At 43.3% G+C, this 22,756-nt stretch overlaps 1 protein-coding gene across 1 annotated transcript in view; it reads left to right on the plus strand.

Moving 5' to 3' along the window:
• Positions 1-2,808: 2,808 nt before the first annotated feature.
• Positions 2,809-22,756, plus strand: part of casz1 (castor zinc finger 1) — a 74,923-nt gene continuing 54,975 nt past the window's right edge. Inside the window, exon 1 of the mRNA XM_047330997.1 lies at positions 2,809-3,284. Within this exon, the coding sequence (XP_047186953.1) occupies positions 3,236-3,284 (49 nt within the window). The 5' untranslated portion in view covers positions 2,809-3,235. The remainder of the gene's footprint in view (positions 3,285-22,756) is intronic.

A 22,756-nucleotide genomic window follows, 5' to 3' on the forward strand; every position in this document is an offset into this window, starting at 1 on the left:
ATGAGTAATTCAAATGATGATCATCAAGAAGTGGTGTATTGCCGCGATCATTGTTCTGGCTATATTTGTGTGTAAGTTTAATATTCAGCTCCCTTCTCTGCTTAAAAAATAAATATATAATGCAATATAAACAGACGTGCGAGGGAATAATATCCCACATCACAGACAACCTCGAATAACACCGGGGTGAACTCTCGTTGAATCCCACTTTAAAAGCTCCTGCTTCAGAATTAAGCGTTTACACGTCCAATTTCCTGCCAATTTAACAACAACATGACAGTGAATATCAAGGATAAAGTTGATGCATTGTCTGCTGGAAAACACAAACTATTTTCATTTGTCGTGTTTGAAGCTAGATGCAGTAGAAATGTCTCTTGCGCTCCTACTGTGCAACCCCCACACTCCCTCCCCCAGCCCCACCCCACCCCACCTGTACACTCCGCCAGTTAGGACCGACCTCCACCCCACGCCAACTATCACCCACTCCATCTCCTCCCATTCGCTCAGTCACTCTTTGCCCCGAACTGCCACAGACAGCAAGAGGGGTTCAAAAACACAATCTGACTCGCGGCAAAGGTCAGATTTCTCACTCGGCATGTCTCTGGGCTTTGGGCACAAAAGCCACTGAATTCACATCTTTCAACTGGGCCCTTGCTTTTGTCCTGGGGAATGGAGGACTCGGAGTGGGCCCTGCACCAGACCAGCCCCTCCTGGAGTGCACTGTCGGGGGCAGCCAAACGTCTGGCCCATCGGCCCTTTGACTGATGTTCCCCTGCCATGTCACACGCACGGCAGCGCGCACCCACACTCACACGCATACACACTCCACCTTGCCCTCAACATTCTCCCGCATGCACCATACAATGCCCTCAGAGCACATCAAACGAAAAGCCCCACAGCTCCTTTTGAAAAGTAATGGTTTTTGCCCCCAAAGATGGCAGCTCCAGGGCCAGAGGGCTGTACTGCACGGACAACAAACCCCTTCCCTCCCGTGGACAATGTTACATGAATAAAATTCACCCCTCAAACCAAAACGTACCACACCATCAAGTTTAGATGCGGCTGCTGTCGTGTTATCCTTTTTATTCTCACTGTATTCTCAACAGTTGCAGCCAAGACAGAAGTTTTTGTGTCCTATTTTCAACCACAGTCATTTTCATCAGTTTTTAGATTCAAATATTCTTTGCACACTGTGTCTTATGACTTTGGTTAGTATTAAGTTCTTCACTAGATATCACTACTGTATTTAAAAAAAAATAAATGATTCATTTATCTTGCTGACAATCTTGCTGATATACGATCTGTATATCTTGAAGCGAAACAATATTAAAATGCTGTGACAGATCAGCTAAATAATAAAGATTTATAAGCATGTTACCAGTGTGGACAGAGAGTTTTCAGTGTACTTAGTAAAAAACTTACCAGGTCTCACGTAATCCACTTACCAAAAAATCTGTTTGTTTGCACAATATGTGAGTGATGAAGAAACGGAACTGATATTTGCCAAAAAAGAAATTTACCTTTGAAAGAGAAGAAAAGTCTAGTTGCTTGGTCGGGTCATGTAAAGAAAAAAACAATTTCATTTCACGACTCATGAGGGACAAAAAAACTGAAGTATTATTTACAGTACAATGTCAGAGCAAGGGTGGAGGCTTTTGATAGAAACTCTTTTATAGACATTTTCCTTTATGTGGGTTAGGAAGGAGGAGACAAAGCTGTTTTTTTCCATTAATAAACAGGATGAGTCATCATAATTTAAAAATCCACCAAAACCTGTTTTATGCACATACTTTGGACCTTGCTGACAGCACTCAGGAACTGAAGCCAGGATTATAGTTCACAGCCATAAAGTTGTTCATTTCCTCTTTTCAATAACCATTAAATGCTAGTTACACACCACCTTTTTTTTTCCAAATAAAACTACTGTGAAATGGAAACAATGAGTGAACTTTCAAAGTTTAGACCTTTTTGTTTGTTTGTCACTTTGTAAATTCCACTTTCTCCACATAGAGCAGTGTTTACAGCAAATGGGCAGTATATACTGTATACGTACAAATGGTCCAGAGGCGCTTTGCATGCCACTGCGGAAGAAACTGCCAGGCAAATAAGGGGTTTGTCTTATAAAGTATTCATTGTCACCTGGTAACGGCTGTCGTTTATCATTTCACCTGAAATTACAATGAAAACTGATAGCTTATCAGAGGGAGGGAAGGAGAACGAGTGTGCTCAGAGGGAGCGAGGCAAAGAAAGTATACCACACGGCGCTGTAATGGAGAGGATCCCTGTTTTGTGAGAGAAGTGAAAGAGGTATTCGCTTCAAGCCAATGTCACGTCAAATATCTAAAAAAAAAAAAACCCCAGATGATTGAGGACAAGAATGTATATTGCATCCTGTTTGAAATGCACTTAATATAATCATGTCCCTTTAATGTATAACCGTAGTGATTTGATAGCTTGCTTTCACTTACTGTCGCTGCACTTTATATAAAACAATACTAAAACACCAGTATTTAAAAAGCTGCTTTTAAAAGTGAGTCGCACCCTTATTTGACTTTTTGAATTAAATAATTCTGCCACTATTTGCTCAATAAAAACTACATTATATTTTAATAAACATGTAATCTTATCCTCCGCCAAACCTTCTTTTCCCCCCTTCCAAAGTGTTGTGCTATATCCTCATTTGAATAGAGGCAGAGGAGGCTCCACCCCAAGAGAGTTGAAAGGCTAGAAGACCACAAAGATGGAAAAGGCCAGCCCACTGAGGGAGGGAGAGAAAAAACTGCTCCGGCTCCTCTGCCATAATTTCCTATCAGCCTATTCAGAAAACATCACCAACAGCTTGGTCTGTGCGTGTGTGTGTCTATGGGAGCAGAGCGGAGAGAGAGCGCGAGCGAGCGAGCGAGCGAGCGAGCGGCAGCACAGGAGAGGAAGAGAGAGAGCCACAGAGGGAGAGAGAGCAGGCAAGGGGGAGGCTACATTTTCTTTCACCTACCCCCCCGTCAAACCACAGGAAGGAGGGGCCAGACCCTAAGCTGCCAATCAAATCCGCTCGTGGCAGCCGGCATTATCTCAGCAACAAACTATTGACAGATTACATGTCAAGGAGTTTAGTGTATGATTGAAGGAAGCCTTTTTTTTTTCTTTTTAAAATCTAGTTACTAGTTACTTTTCCGCTTTATTTCCCCCCTCCACCAACCAACATTCGAATGACTTTCTAACAGAGTTGAGCAATATTATGAAAGTTACATGTCTGAGAGGATTTAACTTCGACTTTGCTGAATATGGTGAGTACTCCTCTTTTCTGTCTTTGTCAGATATGTTTTATCAGCAGACAGTATAAGGTGTGCCTTTATCTCAGACTAATACGGACGGGGGAAGTTGTTCAGGATTTAGCTGTTTGCCAGTGCCTGTATGTATGCCCAAGTGTTGCGACACCCTTATTTATAGCTCTTTGACAGTGCCCAAAGGTGACTGCAATATCAAATATGATTGCCCATTTCTCTAGCACACGACCCATGCGGCTGTGTTACACGCAGCACACATGTGAAGAAAGTTCACAAAGCCAGTTTCATTTTCTCGTGTCAGAGTGCATTTCTCGTATCAGACCATGAGACCAGCTTAACTCCCTGTTAGGCTTTTCCTTTTTTCTTCTCCATACATTTGTTCTTCTTCTGCTTGTTCTGTCCCCTCTTTTAATTTCATGTTTTTTGAAAACGTCAGCATTTGGTATATAAATACAAATACAGGTAGCCTATTGGTTTTACCCAGAGAGGCACTCGCAGTGCCATTAGGGTACACTGAATGGCCTAAGGGTTTGTTGCCAAGGGGACAAAGCAAACAAACTGTTGTGTTGCTTATGTCGTTACACATGTAAAGGGAACAGGAATTATCATCAGCATTAGCATCTTTCCAGGTACTTCTAATTGGTGTACTTGCAGAACACAAGTTATATTAAAATGAGAGCACTCTCATAAATCAAATGCACTGCATTTTAAATAAAATGATGACAATATTTATATAAGATATTAAAATAAAATGAGGTCAGTTGTCAGCATTTCTCTGCAAATGCACCAACGGGGTCTGTTTTAAATTTGATCAGACCTGTAACAATGAGGTTTACAATCATTCTGATCGTACTTTTGGGAGGATGAACTTGTCCACCGTTACTGGATTACACCTTATACTTATGAGCGTCGCTCTCCTCACCACTTTATTTGCACGAAGGGTTTTTAAAATAAGTCATATTCACCAGTCACATTTTGTTAATTCCATTTGTACTCTGTGTGCGCTCGTGTATTTTGTGTTTGCATGCCCTGAGTGGTGTCCTCCCTTTACACTTGTGTGTGTGTGCATTAATAGTCTCTGCATATTTCATTATTATATCTACGCAATAACTAAACTGCAACATTATGGCTCCCCTTTAACTTTGATATATCGCGTTTGTCCTATTTTAGAAAAGCTTAATTTTGAACTTGTGCAGTACATAAATATTTGGTAAATGTTGTGGGGGGATTTTTGAGTAGGTTGTTATTTTTAATATGGCATCCAATTGATTTAAATTATAGTCAAGATATATTTTACATACAGAATTATTCTATATTATTGTCCTGTCATATTTTTTCTAAAAAGCAAAAGAAAATCTGTAATTCAAACTTCATTCAAGGGTAGGATTTTGCTCCAGGCAGTTATTTTTAATACGTTTATTTGCCAGTTACACACTGTCCCTGTGTCTTATTTGAATCCCCTTAACGATTATTTGTTTTCTCTAGCTGTCTAATCTTGCCATTAAGCACTGACACTCACACACACTGACACTACATAGGCTTTTCTGCCCTTTAACTTGCATATGGTACTTTTAAGGAAAAAAAAATCAAATATTATGTTTCTTATGAAATAAAATTTTGCGAGACTGTGCAAATGCTGTGTGTTTGTGAAACGACTGTGACTACAGGGTTTCACAAACACACAGGGCTCAGTTAGTTATGTGGTCATTCCAGGTGTCTTGTGCTATGGTTTAAATTAACACCAGACAAATACATCCATGTTTTTCATGACACACCTTAATTTCAAACTTTTCGTCAGCTTGGAAAATGTTTTTCTACCCTCTCATGAGTCATAATGTTGATTGCCTTCTCCCTCACTGAGTTGTCTCATTAACCCTTTGTGGCCCTCTCCAACTTTTACGGCCTTCCACAAAAACCAGAATGAAATGAGGGAGAAAAACAAGCCCAGGTCTGAAGGCCCTCAATAACCTTTTATCACAATTTAGCAATAACCTGAATCAATTTGATGTCTTAAGCAATAAAATATGCTGTTGCTCTCCTATTTCTGCTGCTCCTTGGATGACAGTAAATTTACATTTTTTAATTAAACTAGCCGGAATTTTTATTAGGGGGCTGGGCTATGCTAATGGGAATGTTGTGTACAGCAGATTAACAGAGTTTTGAAATAAATTTAACAGGCAGACATTTGGAGGAAAAAAATGCGAGTCATTGTCTTTAACCTCTTTCATGCCGATTTCTCCTGGGGGATCCTTGTATTCTAAGGAGCCTTGTCAGGGAAGAGTGCTCCTCAGCAACGAGGTGATTAGTGTCGCCTTGTCAACCGAGGAAGAGCGCTCACATTCTCATAATTTATTTGTTCAAATGATGCCAAAATATATGATTTTTGTTATCACTTACATATGCATTTCAATATACCGACACAGTTTACATCACTCCTAGTTGGGATTTAGGTGTTGTAAAATGTCTATTCATGTTTTATTTGGGTATTTCTTGAACGTGAAAACAAAAGAGAAATTGTTTTTATCCGAACATTTCGAGTTGTGTTTAAAATGCTGCCTCGACAATGGATTCTTTCTTTTTTAAAATTTTCCAGCCTTAATTTATTTCCGTTCGATAAATTTAGTTTTCTTATTTTACAGCTACGTCGGAGCAGGACAATTTAAAAAAGTGTCAAATACAGTAGTTAATGGCAGTGTATATGTTTGTGCAGTTTTATGGTCCGCTCTCGGTATTTGATTGATGTTGCGCGAGGCTGTGTGTGTTATGCCTGGTTTTAGCAGAGTGGCAGAGGGAGAGAAGGGGGAGAACATAGACAGCAGACGAGGGGAGGGAGGTGTGCGTGTGTGTGCGTGTGTGTGTGTGTGTGTGTGCGTGTGCGTGTCTGTGCGTGTGCGTGTGTGTGCGTGTGTGTGTGTGTGTGTGTGTGTGCGTGTCTGTGCGTGTGCGTGTGGGTGCGTGTGTGTGTGTGTGTGTGCGTGCGCCAAGCGTGCGTGTGTGTGTGCGCGCGTGTGTGTTACGGGGGGTGCAGAGACAGAAAGAGAGGGACAGCTGAGTCTGGATTGAGCATGTGCCCAGTCATCAGACACAAGCCACCCAACACCATAATTACCCTAACCCCCGTCTTTTAATACCCAAATCACACCAACTGCCCTTTTTTCTCTTCACGGCAAAGAGAGGAAACATCAGAGATCAAACGATCAAATAAACTCCAGATGCACGTGGGCTGCCATGCATCTTGCCGCAGCAGCCAAAGTGTTCAGGGCTACTTGATATGGGCCAGGAGCAAGGCAAGTGGCATCACCACCCCTTTTCTTCACTCCTGTGCGCTCATGCAGTGGCCAGCACCTAATTAAAACCTCAAAGCTCCCCGTCACCAATCTGGAGTAATGGCCTAATTAATACTCAGCGAAGAAATATTCCAGAATGATAAACAGGTTGCACCTTGGGTCTTCATTGCCTTTATTATCTAAAATATAACAAGCCAAGTTTTATTATCACAGATAATACATGTTTGTCAAAGTGCAGCGCTAAAAATGAAGGAAAAAAAAGATGGCGGATATCCTTTTTAATTATACTATCTTAAAAAAAAGTGTGGCGATGAATTATATATAAAATGAGTAATAGGAAAAAAATGTTAACAATTCATAATTTTTCGTTCCTTTTTTTTTCTTTCTCATTTGTCTCATTGTGACCAGCTGAAATGATTACGTGCCGTGTCACATATTGTTGTGTGCAGAGTGAACAACGAAGCTTCCAGTAACTTTTCTTTTTCCCGGCTCTGTTTCCTAATCTGAATATGAAATTATAATTTCATGCAAAGTAAGGGACTATAATAATCTCTAGTCGTTGATATGCCATATAAGAGGGGAAAATGGGAAAATGAAGAGGCAATTAGCAGAGTGGAAAACTTTGGCGCGTTTGTCTGAAAGCATGGTCTCCACTGGCCATGAATGAATTTGCATGCTTTGCTTATCGAAGCGCACTTATTAGGCCAGCTGAAAGAGAGATTAAGCCGGCACAAAATGTGGTGACTAATCCTTTTAAATGTGGCGGGGGGTCTTTAAGGTGCGAACCAGCCCGCACTTAGGTTAGAGGGTATGGAATGTGACAGACCGCAACTTTCGTACAACTGCATGTGCATTAAAGATGTGGGCTTATTTCATGACAAGGGCAGTGATTGACATGGGTAATAAATTGACAGTTTATCTCCTGACCCTCTTATCTCTGAAAAAAATACAGCAGGTGGGGTCAGACTGGGTTGAGATAATGACAGAAACACTTTGCGTGGCCCCGGCACCGGTGGCATTTTCTTGTATTTTAACTAATCGATTGATCATCGTTAGTGAGTTCAGTAAATCATTCATCTCGTGCAAAAAAAGAAGAAAAGACTTAAAAGATGAGATGAGGAGGTGTTGAAACAAATCTGTTTTCTCACTTTAACGCTGCTTCACAGCGTCGAGCACATCTCTCAGTTTCAGTTCTCGGTCACCTTTTCTTTGACAGGAATTCGCCGGCTGCTTTACTGTCTTTATTATAGATATGAGGAAAGAAACGGAAAAAAAAAAAAGAACACAAACAAAAACAGAACCTCTTTTTTTTCTTTCTCTGTCACCTTCGCTGTGAGCGAGGAAGTGTTTGCTCTGGCGAGTTACAGAGCCAATACCCCTGTCCTCGCTCTGTAATTGACTGCAAACAGGAACGCAGTGACGTTTAAACACTGCCCTCCTCTCTCTTCTGTGTCTCGCACACACATCTTCCACACGGTCGACAACCCGACACCCCTCAACTTCAGATCCCCCTTCTGCCGCGTGGTTTTTCCTTTTTTTTCATGTGACTTTCTATTCACTTGGGTCAGTAGCAGGCAGCACCAGCAATAATTACTGTCTGTACACGATAAATCTGAAGCCCAGCTGTTCGTTCCTGTCACTGCCGACAGAGACAGAAAGAGAGGAAGAAAGATAGAGAAGAGAAGGGAGAGAGAGGGGGAAGAGAGGGAGAGAGGGGGAAGAGCACAGGAGTTTGCAGTTTGTCGGATTTCTTTCTTTTCTTTTTCTTTTTTTCCTTAGTAACTTGATAGGATTACATGGTTCTAGGGCCCACACCTGTTAAGAGGCTGTTAGCAGAACAGTTGGCAGTCCCATAGCCACAGCTTAGCCATTTTCTTCTCTCGCCGCTCTCCGTTCTGCATCCTCTTTTGGGGATTTCACCCCGCGCGTACACGACCGGAGTTTGTTTCTCCGGGCTCCTGCCTCGGTCGCAGGGTGACGAGGGAGGAGCAGTCCCTGTGACACGCGAGCGGTGTGTGTCTGATGATAGATTGCGTAGCCTCCGTGTGTGTGTGTGTGTGTGTGTGTGTGTGTGTGTGTGTGTGTGTGTGAGGCCAGGTTGGCTGACATCTCTTTTCCCCCTCCCTCTCCTGAGACACACTGTCTGCCGTCAGATTTGCGTCCCTCCCCGACCTCCGTCACACCGGAACGACGAACATGAAAGTAACTCGACAGCAGACAAAGAAAGATTTAGAAAAGATTTTGGGGGGGTTTTGTTGTTGTTGTTGTGTTTTTAACCAGGGTGGGGGCCAGCTGTTGGCAGAGTCGTAAAATGCCCAAAATACAGGTTAAACCAGACGATATGAATGATTAAGGGTTAGGTTGAGAACATTTGTGCATATTTTAGGAGTGCCGAAGCCCTGCTGTCAATTAGAAATACTTTTGGAAGGAGTGGAGAAATGAGTAATGCATAAAATTTGTTGCTTGTATTTTCTTGTTCGGTTATTATTAACGTGGAACAGCCCTGAATAATGTCTTGATGTAGGAAAGATACATTTTTTTGGGGGGGGGGGGGGGGGGATCAGTGACAGTCATCAGACCTAGGAAATCTCATTGCAGTAGGTTGTTTTGTGTCTTGGTGCAACGTGTCTCACTGCCTTATTTGGCATCAAGTTGCAACCCAGCTCTTCAGCTTCGTCACTTTCTATGGGCCCTCAGCACCTGTTCCCCTATTGTGCAGGAATTTTCTATATTTGGCAAGAAGTCGGACTCTCTCGATTGGTGCGTCAGTCACTGTTTCTAATATTGTTGAGAGATGAGTTCTATATTCTCCAAGGTCATTTCTCTCTTTCTTTGTGCTGCTGCCCGGTTGACCTAAAGACAATATTAGAAAACAGGATTCAACTTGGGAGGACGACGAAAAATTTCTCACCAGGGCATCTAAATGTCATGTTGTCCCTTGCATGTTATTGACACGTTGCATTGACTTGGAGTGAAAATTATTTTCCTTCTGAAGCACAGGAGAAATAAAAAAAGAGCAAAGTTAATAAATATCTCAGGCTAACTTTTAATTGTTCTGATATGTAATCGCTAAATGACAATAAAAAAAGGAGCAGGGCCACTTTAAAAGCTTTATCTCTCCTGCTCTGTGCCCAAAGTGTCATGTCCATAACTGCACCACCTGATCTACAGAGTAAAATAACCACTAAGGCTTATTGTTTGGACAATATTGGAGGCCCCCCACCCCCGCCCCCCTGCTCCCCCCACTGCTGCTCTCCCCTCTCCCTTGATTCATTTCACCCACTGTCCTCGGCTGCTGGAAAATGGCGTTAATTTTTTTATTACCTGTTTGACTCTCCAGCCTTATTACTGTAGCCCCTTAATGTTCTCTGTAACCGTGGAAACCAGATGAATAAATGTCCGCCAAAGAAAATGAGATGATTAAACAGGTCACCCTTGCAAAACAAATTCGCTTGGTCGAGCGCAATTTGTGTACCAAGCGGCTGTCTTAACAGTTTGCTAACAAGGGGATTGTTTGCCAGACTAACTGACAGAGAAGGGGGGGGGATGAAGATATCTGGGGAAAAGGATATGATTGAAGAGATAATATTTTAGATCACTCTGCTATTTGTCTCATCTCTTTATTCTCTGTGATAATGTGGTGTTTGCGTAAGAATCAAAGCTCAACCTTCCTTTTACTCTTGTATAAAACAGAGCGACGGACACTTTAAATATGTTCTCTACCAGTGTACTGTACACATTCAGGTTTAAAGCAGCCATCCATATTATTGTCAGAGGCATTCGGTTTGTGATCATCAGCAAGTGCAGTAGCAAATAGAATTTCCCTCATTTATGTGGCAACCAATCATTACTGCTAATTGTCCTTGAGGCCATCTGTATAGGATGGCTCGTCCTCTATTGGTGTTGGAACAGTGCTGGTCATGGATTTACAAGTCCAATAATAATACTTAACTCCTCCACAGTCAGCGCAAAACACTTCATATTCACAACTGCAGCAATAAATATGGTCTGTTTTGTTTTGTTTTTTCTTTTCCCAAATTAAACAGTAGCCTGAACAGCATCATGGTTTTAAAGTGTCACTATAAGGTTCGTTTCCCATGATGCACCCGCCCATCCCTTTCTTGTCCAAGTGTGATGTTCTCATACGACTTGTTTTAGGCAAAGCACAACTGACAACCATATGAAACGTCTGGTGTTTTCATCTGGGAAAATAAGAGAGTATGCCCGGGCAGATTTAGCCGTGTAACGATAGGGCAAACATGCAGACTTGGATTTGTTGCCATTCTCACCACAGGATCATAAATGTTGGGGACACGGCGGTGGTGTTGTTTATGGAAGGATGCCACGCTGCGCCACTCAAGGGTGTTGCCTGTTTGCATTGATGCACCACCACCACTTACCGCCTCCTGCTTTAAAACAGCTTCCGCATCCCAGTCGGCCCAGCCATTTTGTCCCGTTACCAAAGCAGATCCCAAATGTTCACCGCAGCTGTAAGCCTCAGCTTTGAAAGAAGCGGGGGGAGTTGTTGCTCAAAGCGCAGCCGCGGCTTCTTTAGGTCGTTTGTGGGACAGAAGATGGCGAGCTAGAGTTCTTCCACTGGTTGAGGGGTTATTTCATCCCAATACAGGGACACTATAGCTCAAAACTGAAAAGCACTTATGCATTATTGATGTTTTAATTTGTGCGAATGCCCAAGTCTTTGTTAAGTGATTATAGTGCTAGGGAGATAACAGCGGAGATACTTCTCTATGAAACAGGAGCTTGCTTGCTTGCTGGCCGCACTGGGAAGCCATTGGACTAAATCTAACAAGTCCACGCTTCTCCACAGCTCTGTCGAGAGAAAGGGAGAAAGGTGGGGGTTGAGTGGGTTGACTCAAAAATATCAACGTGTCTAAGATAAGAAAAAATTCAGCCGTTGATCTTTTGTCCTTACTTCAGCTACACCTCTCCCGTTTATGATGTTGGGTTTATAGGTCTTTTACATCCCTTATCAAAAATTATTTGATGTAAATACAATGGAACTGACCTGAAAAGCCCGGAGTGTAAATGCTCCTCGTGCCACACTAACAACTGACCTTGGGAGGAGAATGCTAAGTTATCATGCTTGCAAAACAAGCCAATAAAATAATACCCCGTTGAACGGAGTGGGTTTGGGTTAATACAAAAGAAAAGAAAGGAGAAGCAGTTTTCCTTGCACGCAATGATTAACTCGGCGCAAAGGTTATCATGGATGAGAAGTTTTTTTAACTCTGTAATTCATGTAATTGCCCACTATAGCTACATACCCAGATAAACAGTGACCTCCTTGTTGCTCCAATCTCCGACTTTGTCTCAGGTCATTGTCACCAGTGCTCAGAAACCCTATGTCTCCTCCATTGTGCCGTTTGGTGACCCTGGTGGTCGCCCATACTGGGCCTCAGCCTCTCTGCTCCCACATCTGCAGCTGTTCACACAGCCTGCCTTTCCTCCGGCACCTAACGCATGTATATCCTGTAAATCATGCTTTATTCATTTAACTCCGACTGCCTTAATATGGACTCTATCACTGTCAACCTGTGAGATAAGTGTCTTAGTTTTGGCTCTGGTTTGGGTATTAGTCATTCTCTTTTGTTCAGTGGCTTTATTCTTGCTTTATTCTTTGGGTAAATCTGCTTGAGTGTGGAACCCGGCTTTGACTTCTGCTTTGAGGTCCCCAGTGGAGGTAAAACGCACGCACGCGCACGCACGCACTTGACGCACACACACACACACACACACACAAACACACACACACACACACACACACACACACACAGTAGGCTCTCAGGCTTCCCCAAGCATTTACTGCTTTATTAAGCTGTCTCATGAACCCACTAGCAGAACATGAGAATACAGGAGAAAAAGAAAAGCCCATATTACTAAGATGATTTGATGTCATCTGTGGACTACAAAACGCTCGGCTTCATTGTGCGTGTGCAGAGAGAAAGAAGAGCTGAATAAAAAAGCAAAAAAAAAAAAGCAATTGGCTTAGAAATTCAGAATTTCAATTAGCGTACGTAATCTGAACCTGCCGGCTTTGATAGAGGCTTTTTTTGTGACTAAGAATACAGCAGCACTTGTAAAACATTAATTAAGCAGACTTGTTTTTTTAAAGGATGGAGTAAAGTGTGCTTTATGCAGTCCTTTTCAATGAACAAAAGGCAGTTACCTCACACACAGAAGACCGCTTCACCCAAACCATCTGCAAAATAATGAGGAATTTGAATTGTAGAAAAAATACAACAGACTGAAAAAAAAAAAGACATGCCATTGAGAGTAATGTTCTAAAGGAGATGATATCATATGAGAGCGCAGCCTTTTGCTGAAGAATAGAAATGTATCCCTGCCTCAGTGAAACCTAAGCTCGGCTCAGGAAAATGAGCCCCTATTTTAATGACTTTCTACCTGACAGATGACTTTAGACCGCCTTTTGGATCACATTGCCCCGACTTTGTCTCTTACATCATCAAACCATTGATTATTAATAGTTTATATTAATTGTTAATCGATGGGTAATATGAGTTATTATGGCAAAATCCCCCTAAATGTCAAAAGATGACTGTTTTGTACATCACGGAAGATTCAAAAAGATTCTTGGACTTACTGTATCTGATGGTTTTTTCCGCAGTGATGGTTTGTGGCAAAGCATTGATATGTCTGAGTGGGTCTTCAAAAATTTCTACTCTTTTCCGGTTAGTTGAAATGTACGCTCCAAACAACGCCGACTAGCTTTACAGGAGAATACAGCTCATTCACATGCTTCGGCATGTATCTAATTTAAAAATCATTAAAGTTTTATTTCAAATAGACTATTTACCAAGTTCAGAAGCAAGTTAATGGCTGAGATATATGGGAGTAAAAAAAAACGTGTGATTTCTTTTTTTCTCCTACCATAATCGTCAGAGGTTTTATGCCCTTCTGCTCCTTGAAATATATAATAAAAAAATAACAGAAAAGGATGAAGTCTCTTTTTACACGCACTGTTGTATATGCATTTTCCACGGACTATTGTAAATCCTCTTGCAGTGGGTGATGAGTACACATACAGATGATACATTAAAACTGCCATAACTCGCACACCCAGCAAAGCTAAAAATCAATTGGAATGGATAGTTAAGCTGGCCCCTAAAAATCAATGAGCAATTCATGTCCTTGATCACAGAGTGTCATTCCTCCCAATGTTAGAGGCTGATGAGGCCTGAGCATACACACACATATACTCACATTCAGCACAAATATGCAGGAATCTTTCACAGACACATTCGCCGAGCTGATAATGATATTAAAAAAGGTCTGTGGCAGAGTTAACACACGGTTCAAGGGCACATTTATGCTCACAGACTTGGATTTGAAACAACTTCTCTTGATGTTTCCAGTGTATCCGATGTAACACAGTGTTGTTGACGTTGTAGCTCTATACGTTTTAATTTTTTTTTTAAAGCTGCATGGATATACATGAGGTTTTTCATCTATATATATTGTTAGAGTGATAAATGAGGTTAGGGTATTTTACTAGGATCAGTTGGTGAACACAACATTGTGGTCAATCTATCAGAAATAGCGGGGAGTCCAATTTCAAAGCTCATGTTTTTTCTTTTCTTTTTTCTTTTTAAAGCATGCAAAATGTTGCAATCCAACGACATTGTACACCAAGCCTGGAAAATAGAGATGACCTTATAGCCATTACACGGTGGACACACACACACACACACACACACACACACACACACACACACACACACACACACACATTGGGATTTCGTGTTGGAAGAGGAGAAAGGCAATACTGTTAGCTGAATGAAGAGGATGAAAAATTCTGTGTTTCAAAATAGCAATTTTGCCCCTTATTAATGCCATTAGTGTAACAGTCATAATGGATCAAATCAACGGATGACCGAAGCAACTCCTCCGTCTCTGCGCTATGACGGGATCATGTCGGGAGCAATTTGGGCATTTTGTGTTGATGAGTGAAGTTTCGAGTGCCGTAGTATCCTGCAAACCACCCCTGAATTAAGCCCGTACTTCCTCTCTTCGTCGAGTTCTCCATTTACTTCTCTTTCCGTTTCCTTCTTACTGTGTGCACGTGCATGTCATTTTTTTTAGTACCTTTGAACAGTCATTTGCTATTGCCACCCTTCATTTGGGTCAGCCATCAGCAGAAGTGACCCTTTCATTGGGAACTACTGTATTTTTAACCCAGATTTAGATAATGGCACTGTGACAGTCACTTTTTTGCTCCTGGGCTGTGTGCTGCTTTGAGGCTGTTCTTGTCACTCACACTTTGTATCCGCTTTTACCAATTATAGCCCCGCTGACCAATTCAGAGCAACGCTACAATAGAAAATCATGTACATGCAACACCGTATCTTTTTTCAATTTTTCAAATCTGAATTTCTGCCCTCGGAAGCTTTTTCCACAAACTGCGTTCTCCCTATTTGTCCGTAGAGTCTGTGGAATATGAGTGAGCAGTTGCTCGGCCTTAACAGGTGGTCATCTTTTATGGTCTATTACTCTGGTAACGTTTGAAAGGGTCATTCAGCTCACTAGCTAAATACCTCAGATTTGGGGAGCAGAGAGGGCCTTCGAAACAGTTGTCGCCTGTCAGGAGGAGCCGGCAGTCAGAAGGAGCGTCGGAACAGTTGCTTGTCCCTCCGTCGAGGTGAGAGATTTTCCAGCAGCTGTCACTCGGCCTCTTTACCTCGTGTTCCCTTTTTTTATTTTTTTTTCTTGTCTCCCCCCCCCCCCTCATTTCCAATAAAGCCGAAATGAATGTTTGTGGCAACTGGAGGGGGAGGGCAAACGCCAGTGCTGTGCCCTGTCACTCACAATCTCACCCGTGTGTGTCCTCCTCTAGGAGGGCAACATGTCTCATCAGCCGCCAATCACGAGACGCACGTGAGACGAACCTAAAGACAGAGGCTTCATTTTCTGTCTTGTGACTCGTCTGCTTTAAAGGCTCTGGCGGTTTTCTTGTAATGCCTGTCGTCGCAAAACTGTTTCCGTTTGGCCTTGTATTGTAGCAAAAATGGTGTGGGGTTTTTTATTTGTGTGTGTGTGTGTGTGTGTGTGTGTGTGCGCGTCTCTGCTCTTCCTCTCCTCGGCTGCACGACTCATATCCTCTTCCTTTCCCTGTCTCCCTCGCTCCCCCTTTCGCTCCCCCTCAATCCATCTGCATCATGTCGATCTGTCAGACTGCCAGTGTCTGTTCCAATTAGATTCCACTTAATACACGTAACCTCGATTAACACGCAATCAAGCCCAGATAAATCACGTCCTTTAAGTCCCCCCCTCTGCCTCTCCTGTGTTGCTTTGCATCACTCAGTTTTCCCCAACAAGCCCTCCTCGCCGCAGTCGTCGGTCACATTGTATCAGATCACACGCTGGCTGCACGAGCAGGTAAACGTGGCAAATGTCCTCAGTGGCGGCATTCTGCTGCAGACACAGGTGCGTTTCACCTCTAACCAAACGCTCTATCTTGGGGCGCGTCTCACTTCTGTTTCCAGCGCTGTGGAGTTTCTCTCGCGTTTCCCGCAGACTCTCGCCGGTGCCCTCCTCACCCCCGAAGATGAAGGTGTCTTAATTACATCTTTGGTTAAAAAGCTACAAAAGACACCCTGGGCTTTTCTCCACGTTGCGGGAGGCTGTGTAGTCTATTGTCTCTGTGACCTTTTTAGCTAGCGGACAATTGGTTTGACTAGATTACAAATTAAGACGCAGCACCAGGCACTTGGAGAGCAAGTCTGTTAGAGAGCAGTTCCATTACTACCAGTCTGTGAAAGCCACCGGGCCATATACGTTTTAAGCGTCGCATAAATGGCCACAAAAGTCAGGCTTCACATGCTCATTGTTCTGCATCTATAAAATATAAACATTTGCTTTAATGATATCTGCAATGCCACGGTGAGTTTTTTGCCAGTGGCAGAAAAGGAAAAACACACAAAGCTACTACAGAGGACTCAGGGCTGATTATAATTCTTTTAACAAAGTTAATAATTTACACTGTTTATGCTAATAGGATGAAAAAAGGGACTGTTGAATTTCCAAACAGCAAAAAACACTAAAAATACGAACCAAAGGAAAACAACCTGGGGCACCGGAAAAGCACACGCAGCACTCTCGGGGTCCTCTTTTATTAATCGCGGCTAAAAGTGCTAACATTGACATGTTGAACAGATTAGCCTCTTTAATAATGGGGCGGGTCAACATGGCTACCGCCGCTGATCCACGAGGATATCCTGTCGGGAGGCGCATAGACGGCGTGTTTCATATCCTGACCCTTGCCTCTGTGGGGTTAGCCCCTGCACTAAAGATGTTCTGAGACCGGCCCGTACATTCACTAGATGAGCAATATACAGTAGCACTCTTTTTTTCTATTCTTCATTCTTTGTTTTTGTTTTTTCATTTTTGTAAACTTTTTTTTTCCCCCTCACGTTTTTAAAGTTCTGGCAGTAAGCTGTATTATCACTGTGTCTTTCCCCCCCCCCCCTTTTTTGTTGTTGTTGCCGTGCTGTGTTCAAAAGTGGAAGCTGTGGCAGTTAGAGATCTGGCTTTGTTTCACACAGAGGCAGCTTGTGTCGTACACGCTCAGGCTGCCGCTGTACAGCATTAATGGTTTTAAATATCTCAATGCTAGTTAGAGCTGACAAGGCCTGCTGGTGTGCAGTGTGTAAATAGGGCTTGGATTTAAAATAAATTCAGCTATGAGAAAGGCTCAGGTTGATCCATTTCTTATCTCCTCTGCTGCCTCGTCAGCCCCCAAGCCCTTTCACATTGTGTGGACAAGTTAAGGGACAGGCATAACTCACGCTCAGTTTCTAGCCTGCGAGCCCGATAGTACTTATTGATGAAGAATGCATTTATATAACTACAGTAGATACTATACTTGTTCAACTTCCTTGAAACTGTGGATCTGCTGTAAAACCAATTAAAAAGTTGCACGTGTTTTATTTGATTAGTATCGGGTGCAAACAAAATGAGTATTGAATAGACACCCGATATCCCTCTGCCCTGTCTTTTTCCATTTATGAACTCCATCCGCGGGCACAACAATGTTGCCCTGTCTCTTTAAAAGGGGTGACAGTTTTGACTATAAGTTGAGCTAATTTTTTTTTTCTTCTCTTTCCCAGAGGAAAAAAAAAGGGAATAACGCTGATGGGTTTTAACAGCTTCAGCCAGGCGATGGGCAAATATAATAAGTGTTTTCGTAGACGTCACCAATGATTATCTCATCTGGGCATTTTGGGTGAATGTGGTGGATTTAGAGGCTCGTCTCCCATTGTGCTGACATCACCCTTTAACAAACCAAATTAAATCATGGCTAAAATCATTTGAAACTCTCCCAGTGTCTGTCTCAAATGCCTAAACAATGAGAGTCTGGGAAAAATTTAAAGGGAACGCTGTGTGCATTTGGGTGTGTGTGTGTGTGTGTGTGTGTGTGTGTGTGGTTGTGGGGGATGGGGGGTACTCTGTGGAAATGGGGGCAAATTTACCCTCACACTGAATAATGAAATGAGGGGAGCCAATATTTTAACACAATATTTTCAAAGGGCAGCCTTGTGGCTGCGCACTCATTGTTTATTTTCCCGCTTAGTTTACAGTCTTTTTGAAAAAAAATTCTGAAATACTTTCTAATGCGTGTATTTAATTTTTGTCTTATGGAAACACCTCACTGGCCTCAGCATGGGAAACTCTCTGTAAGGAAAATCTTTTGAAGGCATATTAAACTCCACTCAAGTCCGTCTTGATATAGCTGTAATTTTATAGATAGAAAGTCAGATTAAAGGGCACGAGTGTCCAGTTTCCATACTCTGGCAATGTTTCATGGAAAATGTGTTTTGATACTGATACAACTTCGACACACCACAGACAGGAAAAGACTAGATGACACCTGTATAGTATATAAACACATTTTGGCGACATGCAATCACAGCACATGCATGCCTTTCTCATATTTTAACTCTGATAATTAAAACATGGCCTTTTAAAGGTTTCTTACATTAAAGATAATACATAGCATTTTTTGACATATATTACAATGCAAATGTAAAAAGAAAAATGAGTTACAAAGTTGCAATTAACTTATTTATTTATTCCATATCACAGTATTTACTTGTGTTGTTTGTTTGCCATAAGATCAGCGCTACTCGCGCGGCTGGGACACACAGGGATCCGTCAGCTGTCCCGTTTCACCACTCGCGTGCCGTAGTCTGCCACCCGCGACCTTGTGAAATGAACAAAGGGGTGTGTGAGAAAGAGAGAGAAAGTGAGTGAGTGAGTGAGTGAGTGAGCGAGTGAGTGAGTGGTGGGGAAGTGTAGAGGTATATGGAGGTGGTGGTTGGAGGGGAGGGGGCAGGAGTGGTTCTGCTAAGGGCCTCAACTCAGCCAACGTGGCCTGATGTGACAAGATTAGCTAAGCCCCAGTGAGCATGGCTGGTACTCTGTGTGTGTGTGTGTGTGTGTGTGTGTGTGTGTGTGTGTGTGTGTGTGCGGCAGTGTGCACAGCAGACTGGGAACCCAGAACTGCTGCTTGCCACCAGCCGAGCCAAGACAAGACATTGGGAGATCAACAGTGTGTCAGCCCATTGCTGCCATCCAGCCTCAGCCCTCATCACCTTCCCCCTTCCACCAATGGGAGAGAGCTAGACCAATAGAAGACACTGCCAAGGGAGTCAAGATACAGTCGGGGGAGACACAGTGGGGGACTAGTGGGCGGGCAGCTGGGCTAAAGTGAACGTGAGTTGGAAAATGATCCTATTAAATTGAATTAAAGAGGCAGTCTTCATTTACCCCAAGAATGATGGATTTGGATAATTAACAGCGTTAATGGGGACTGGTTAAAGAGGGCAAGGGAAACCGGTGATTGCAGACACAGAGTAAAGGCACCAGATCAGACCTATATTGTACTCACGCCGGCGGCCCATAAGGGATGGTTTCTATTTTTTTTATTTAAAAAAAATTGCCTTTTCACCAACACATTGTCACTTGTAAGGGATTATTTTGATGAGCATTTCCAGACTGTGGCACACTGTTCGGAAATGCTGCAAATCCCCTTTAACTCTTTCCTTTCAAGGTGCCCCCCCCCATCCCCATACACACACACAGACACACACAACTCTACCTTTATAAAAGAGCAGCGGATGTAAGATAATCTGAACACAGCAGATCAAAGGCTGCTCTGTTGTGTGGATTTGCGCTGGGCCTGCTGAGTCGCATGCGTGTGAGAAGAAAATTAAAAGCAATAGGAGAGTGTCACTGATGATTATGTAGGTTTAGTGTCAATATATTTTGTGGTAGTGTGCTGCAGCAGTGAGTGCATTATACCAGTTTAATGCTCTCATCTTGGGACCTAATTATGGAACTAGTGTGTTGTGTGTGTGTGTGTGTGTGTGTGTGTGTGTGTGTGTGTCTGCACACACATGTGGTGATGCGCTTGTGTGCCTGGGTTTTCACTTTGGTCAGTGCACAAACCCTATCTGCATGTCCTTAATTCTCAATGATGTGCAGGCCTCGGGCGGTGTGTGTGATGGAGAGGATGCCTGTGTGCCAAGTTGAAGTGATCGGGCGGGAGGGCACGGGCCCTCACCCCTCTGAAAAAATCCTGTTGCCTTGCTCGCAGCAGCCGACCGCTGATAGTGCGCCGCTAGTTTCCACAGTCTAGTCAGGACTGGTGACACCCTGCCACAAAGGAGTCAGATTTATAGGGCACTATGTGTCACCGGGTAATCTGCAGCTCGTCTATTGCTTTGGAAATAATAGCTAATCCTGAAGAACTAGTTAGCTCCGTTTACATGATCTCATCTACAGCCTTACCAATTATGTTCATCCCCTATATAGCCAGTGTTTATCTTGTGCTGCCTCGTTTAAGTTGGAGCAGTTTCCTTTTGACACAGAGCTGTGGACGTAATCAATTTCGACAGTTGTAGGCGCACGTTCAACTCTCCATTACCTTGCATGATGTGTTCCACAGCTCACCTGAACCCTGATCAGGCAGAGGATGTCTTAAGTAAGGGGATCAAATAATTTTATGCTACTTTTCTCCTTTAAAAAAAATTAACACCACAGTTTCATGCGCGCGCGTGTGTGTGTGTGTGTGTTAGAGAGAGAGAGAGTGATAGAGTGTGTGGAAAAAAACAATCTCATCAAGCAGGAGGCCGTTTGCTTAGCAGGAGCTGACAGTCTTTGTGTATGTAAATGAAGAATTTAGACTAATGGAGTTGAACCATTTCTAATTTTGTGATGGCAAGAGGATTTTGATTGAAAGTAATTAAGCAAGCTAGCTGTAAAATTAATTAAAGCAAAAGGAGGGGGGGGGGGACTTTTATTGGATTGGATAGCGATATAGCTGCTGTCAGGCAGGGGGACAAATGGGGGTGACCTGGATTCTCTGCCCTCCCTCCTCCCACTCGGGACTTTTATGTCACTTTAATCTCCTTAGAGCGGCTGGTGTGCATTTGTTCGAAATAATCAAGGAAATATGGTCAGAAATTGTCAGCTTTCAGATCTAATTTACCTGACAGCCTCGCAAGTGTGTGTGCACGCGCAAGTACGCGTGTGACGGTGGCAGGTCCCTTTTTTTCCCCTTGCCCTCTCCTCAGCTTTGTGGAAAATGCTTTTGACAGTCTTGAAGCATCTTGGTTGTCGAAAGGGTGGGGGAGATGAGGAACTTGGGTGCCTTTAAGATGGACATTTCAATGTGGCGTGTTTGGCCCGGCTTAGCACCTCTGACACTGTTGTGTGCATGCACAACACACCAACATGCTTAATTGCCTCGGCAACATATTCAGACTCGGTTTGGCCGCTGCACCAGCACTTCTGCGGTCGGCAGGTAGACCAAACGAGCAGAAGCAGATTACAGCCTTGACAAAGCCTGTTACAGCTACTTAACCACTGACAAATAAGATTGACCAATCCTGCACAAATAGAAATGGAACTTATTGTCCTTTTAAAAAATACGACAGCATCTAAATCACATTTAAAGCAAACACTGATTTTCAGAATATTTTCCCTTGAGTGTTCCATCTCACTCCTGTAATTGGATGGCTGTGCTGCCGTTAAAAAATATCCAGCAATTTGTGATAAACTAATAACCAGTCATAAAATAGTCCTGCTAATGCCCTGCGACATCTATATGGCTTTGCACTGTATGGGGTCCATATTAAAGGTCCACAGGGTTTCCCACAATTCCACAGTGGGTGAGATGCCTCTTCCTCTTAAAGCATCTCAGGGCTGGCTGGTGGTGACATAGGGTCTCAATATGGCCCTCGGTACCCCCTGAAGAGACAGTTAATTAAGGCCTGGGTCCAGACGACGCTGCCGGGACTCTCACCCACCACACCATCGTGTGCCCCTGCTGCCACCGCTCCCCTCCTCAGTTCTGCAGCCCCCGGGGCCTCTGGGAAAGCAAAGCGCCAGGGCTGCGCCACCATCGGGGGCCCCTAACGGGATTAGGAGTCCTCTGAAAATAGGACCTCAGCTCGAAAAGCCTCTCACCCACCTTCATCTGCCCAAAGTATCCCCCTCAATTCACCCCCGGCCCTCCCCTTTCTCCTCCCCCCCTATAAGATGACTCCACCCGAGCTCCGTTTTATCAATTAATGTAATAAAAGGTGGAACAAAGAGCTTTCTTTCCCCAGCTCTGTAATTAGAGGGGGTCCTCTCCTGAGGACTGGCATTCCTTGGGCCCGAAAAAACATGATTCTCACCCGCCCCCCACCCCCACCCCCCACACCTCTACTATGCCGCCACCACTCAAGCGGAACATGGCTCCTCGATGTATAAGGGTGATAATGTAAATGTAGTGTAGTCTGCGCGGCAAACCCCGGCACAACCTATTTTGCGGTATCTTTATCTAAGTGCGAACAAATGAATGTAACATTTGGAAGAGTGATACATTATTAACTCTAATTGTTTCCTTTATAACACACACACACATGCATTCACTGTCACCTTCGCTTTAGCTCGCACGAGAACATGCACTCTGAATCACTCTCGTCGCTGTCCCTATTCCAACACGTTACGTGTCACCACACACTGTTACCAAATGTGATAAAACCACCTGAATCAAGAATCTCAGGTATGGCGTCTGCCTATGTGTGTTTTTGTCTGCAAAGGTGAGATATAGTAGACTTTGGTTCGTGTACGTGTGTGTGTGTGTGTGTGTGTGTGTGT

The sequence above is a fragment of the Scophthalmus maximus genome, chromosome 3 (genome assembly GCF_022379125.1).
Source record: "Scophthalmus maximus strain ysfricsl-2021 chromosome 3, ASM2237912v1, whole genome shotgun sequence".
Lineage (NCBI taxonomy): Eukaryota > Metazoa > Chordata > Actinopteri > Pleuronectiformes > Scophthalmidae > Scophthalmus > Scophthalmus maximus.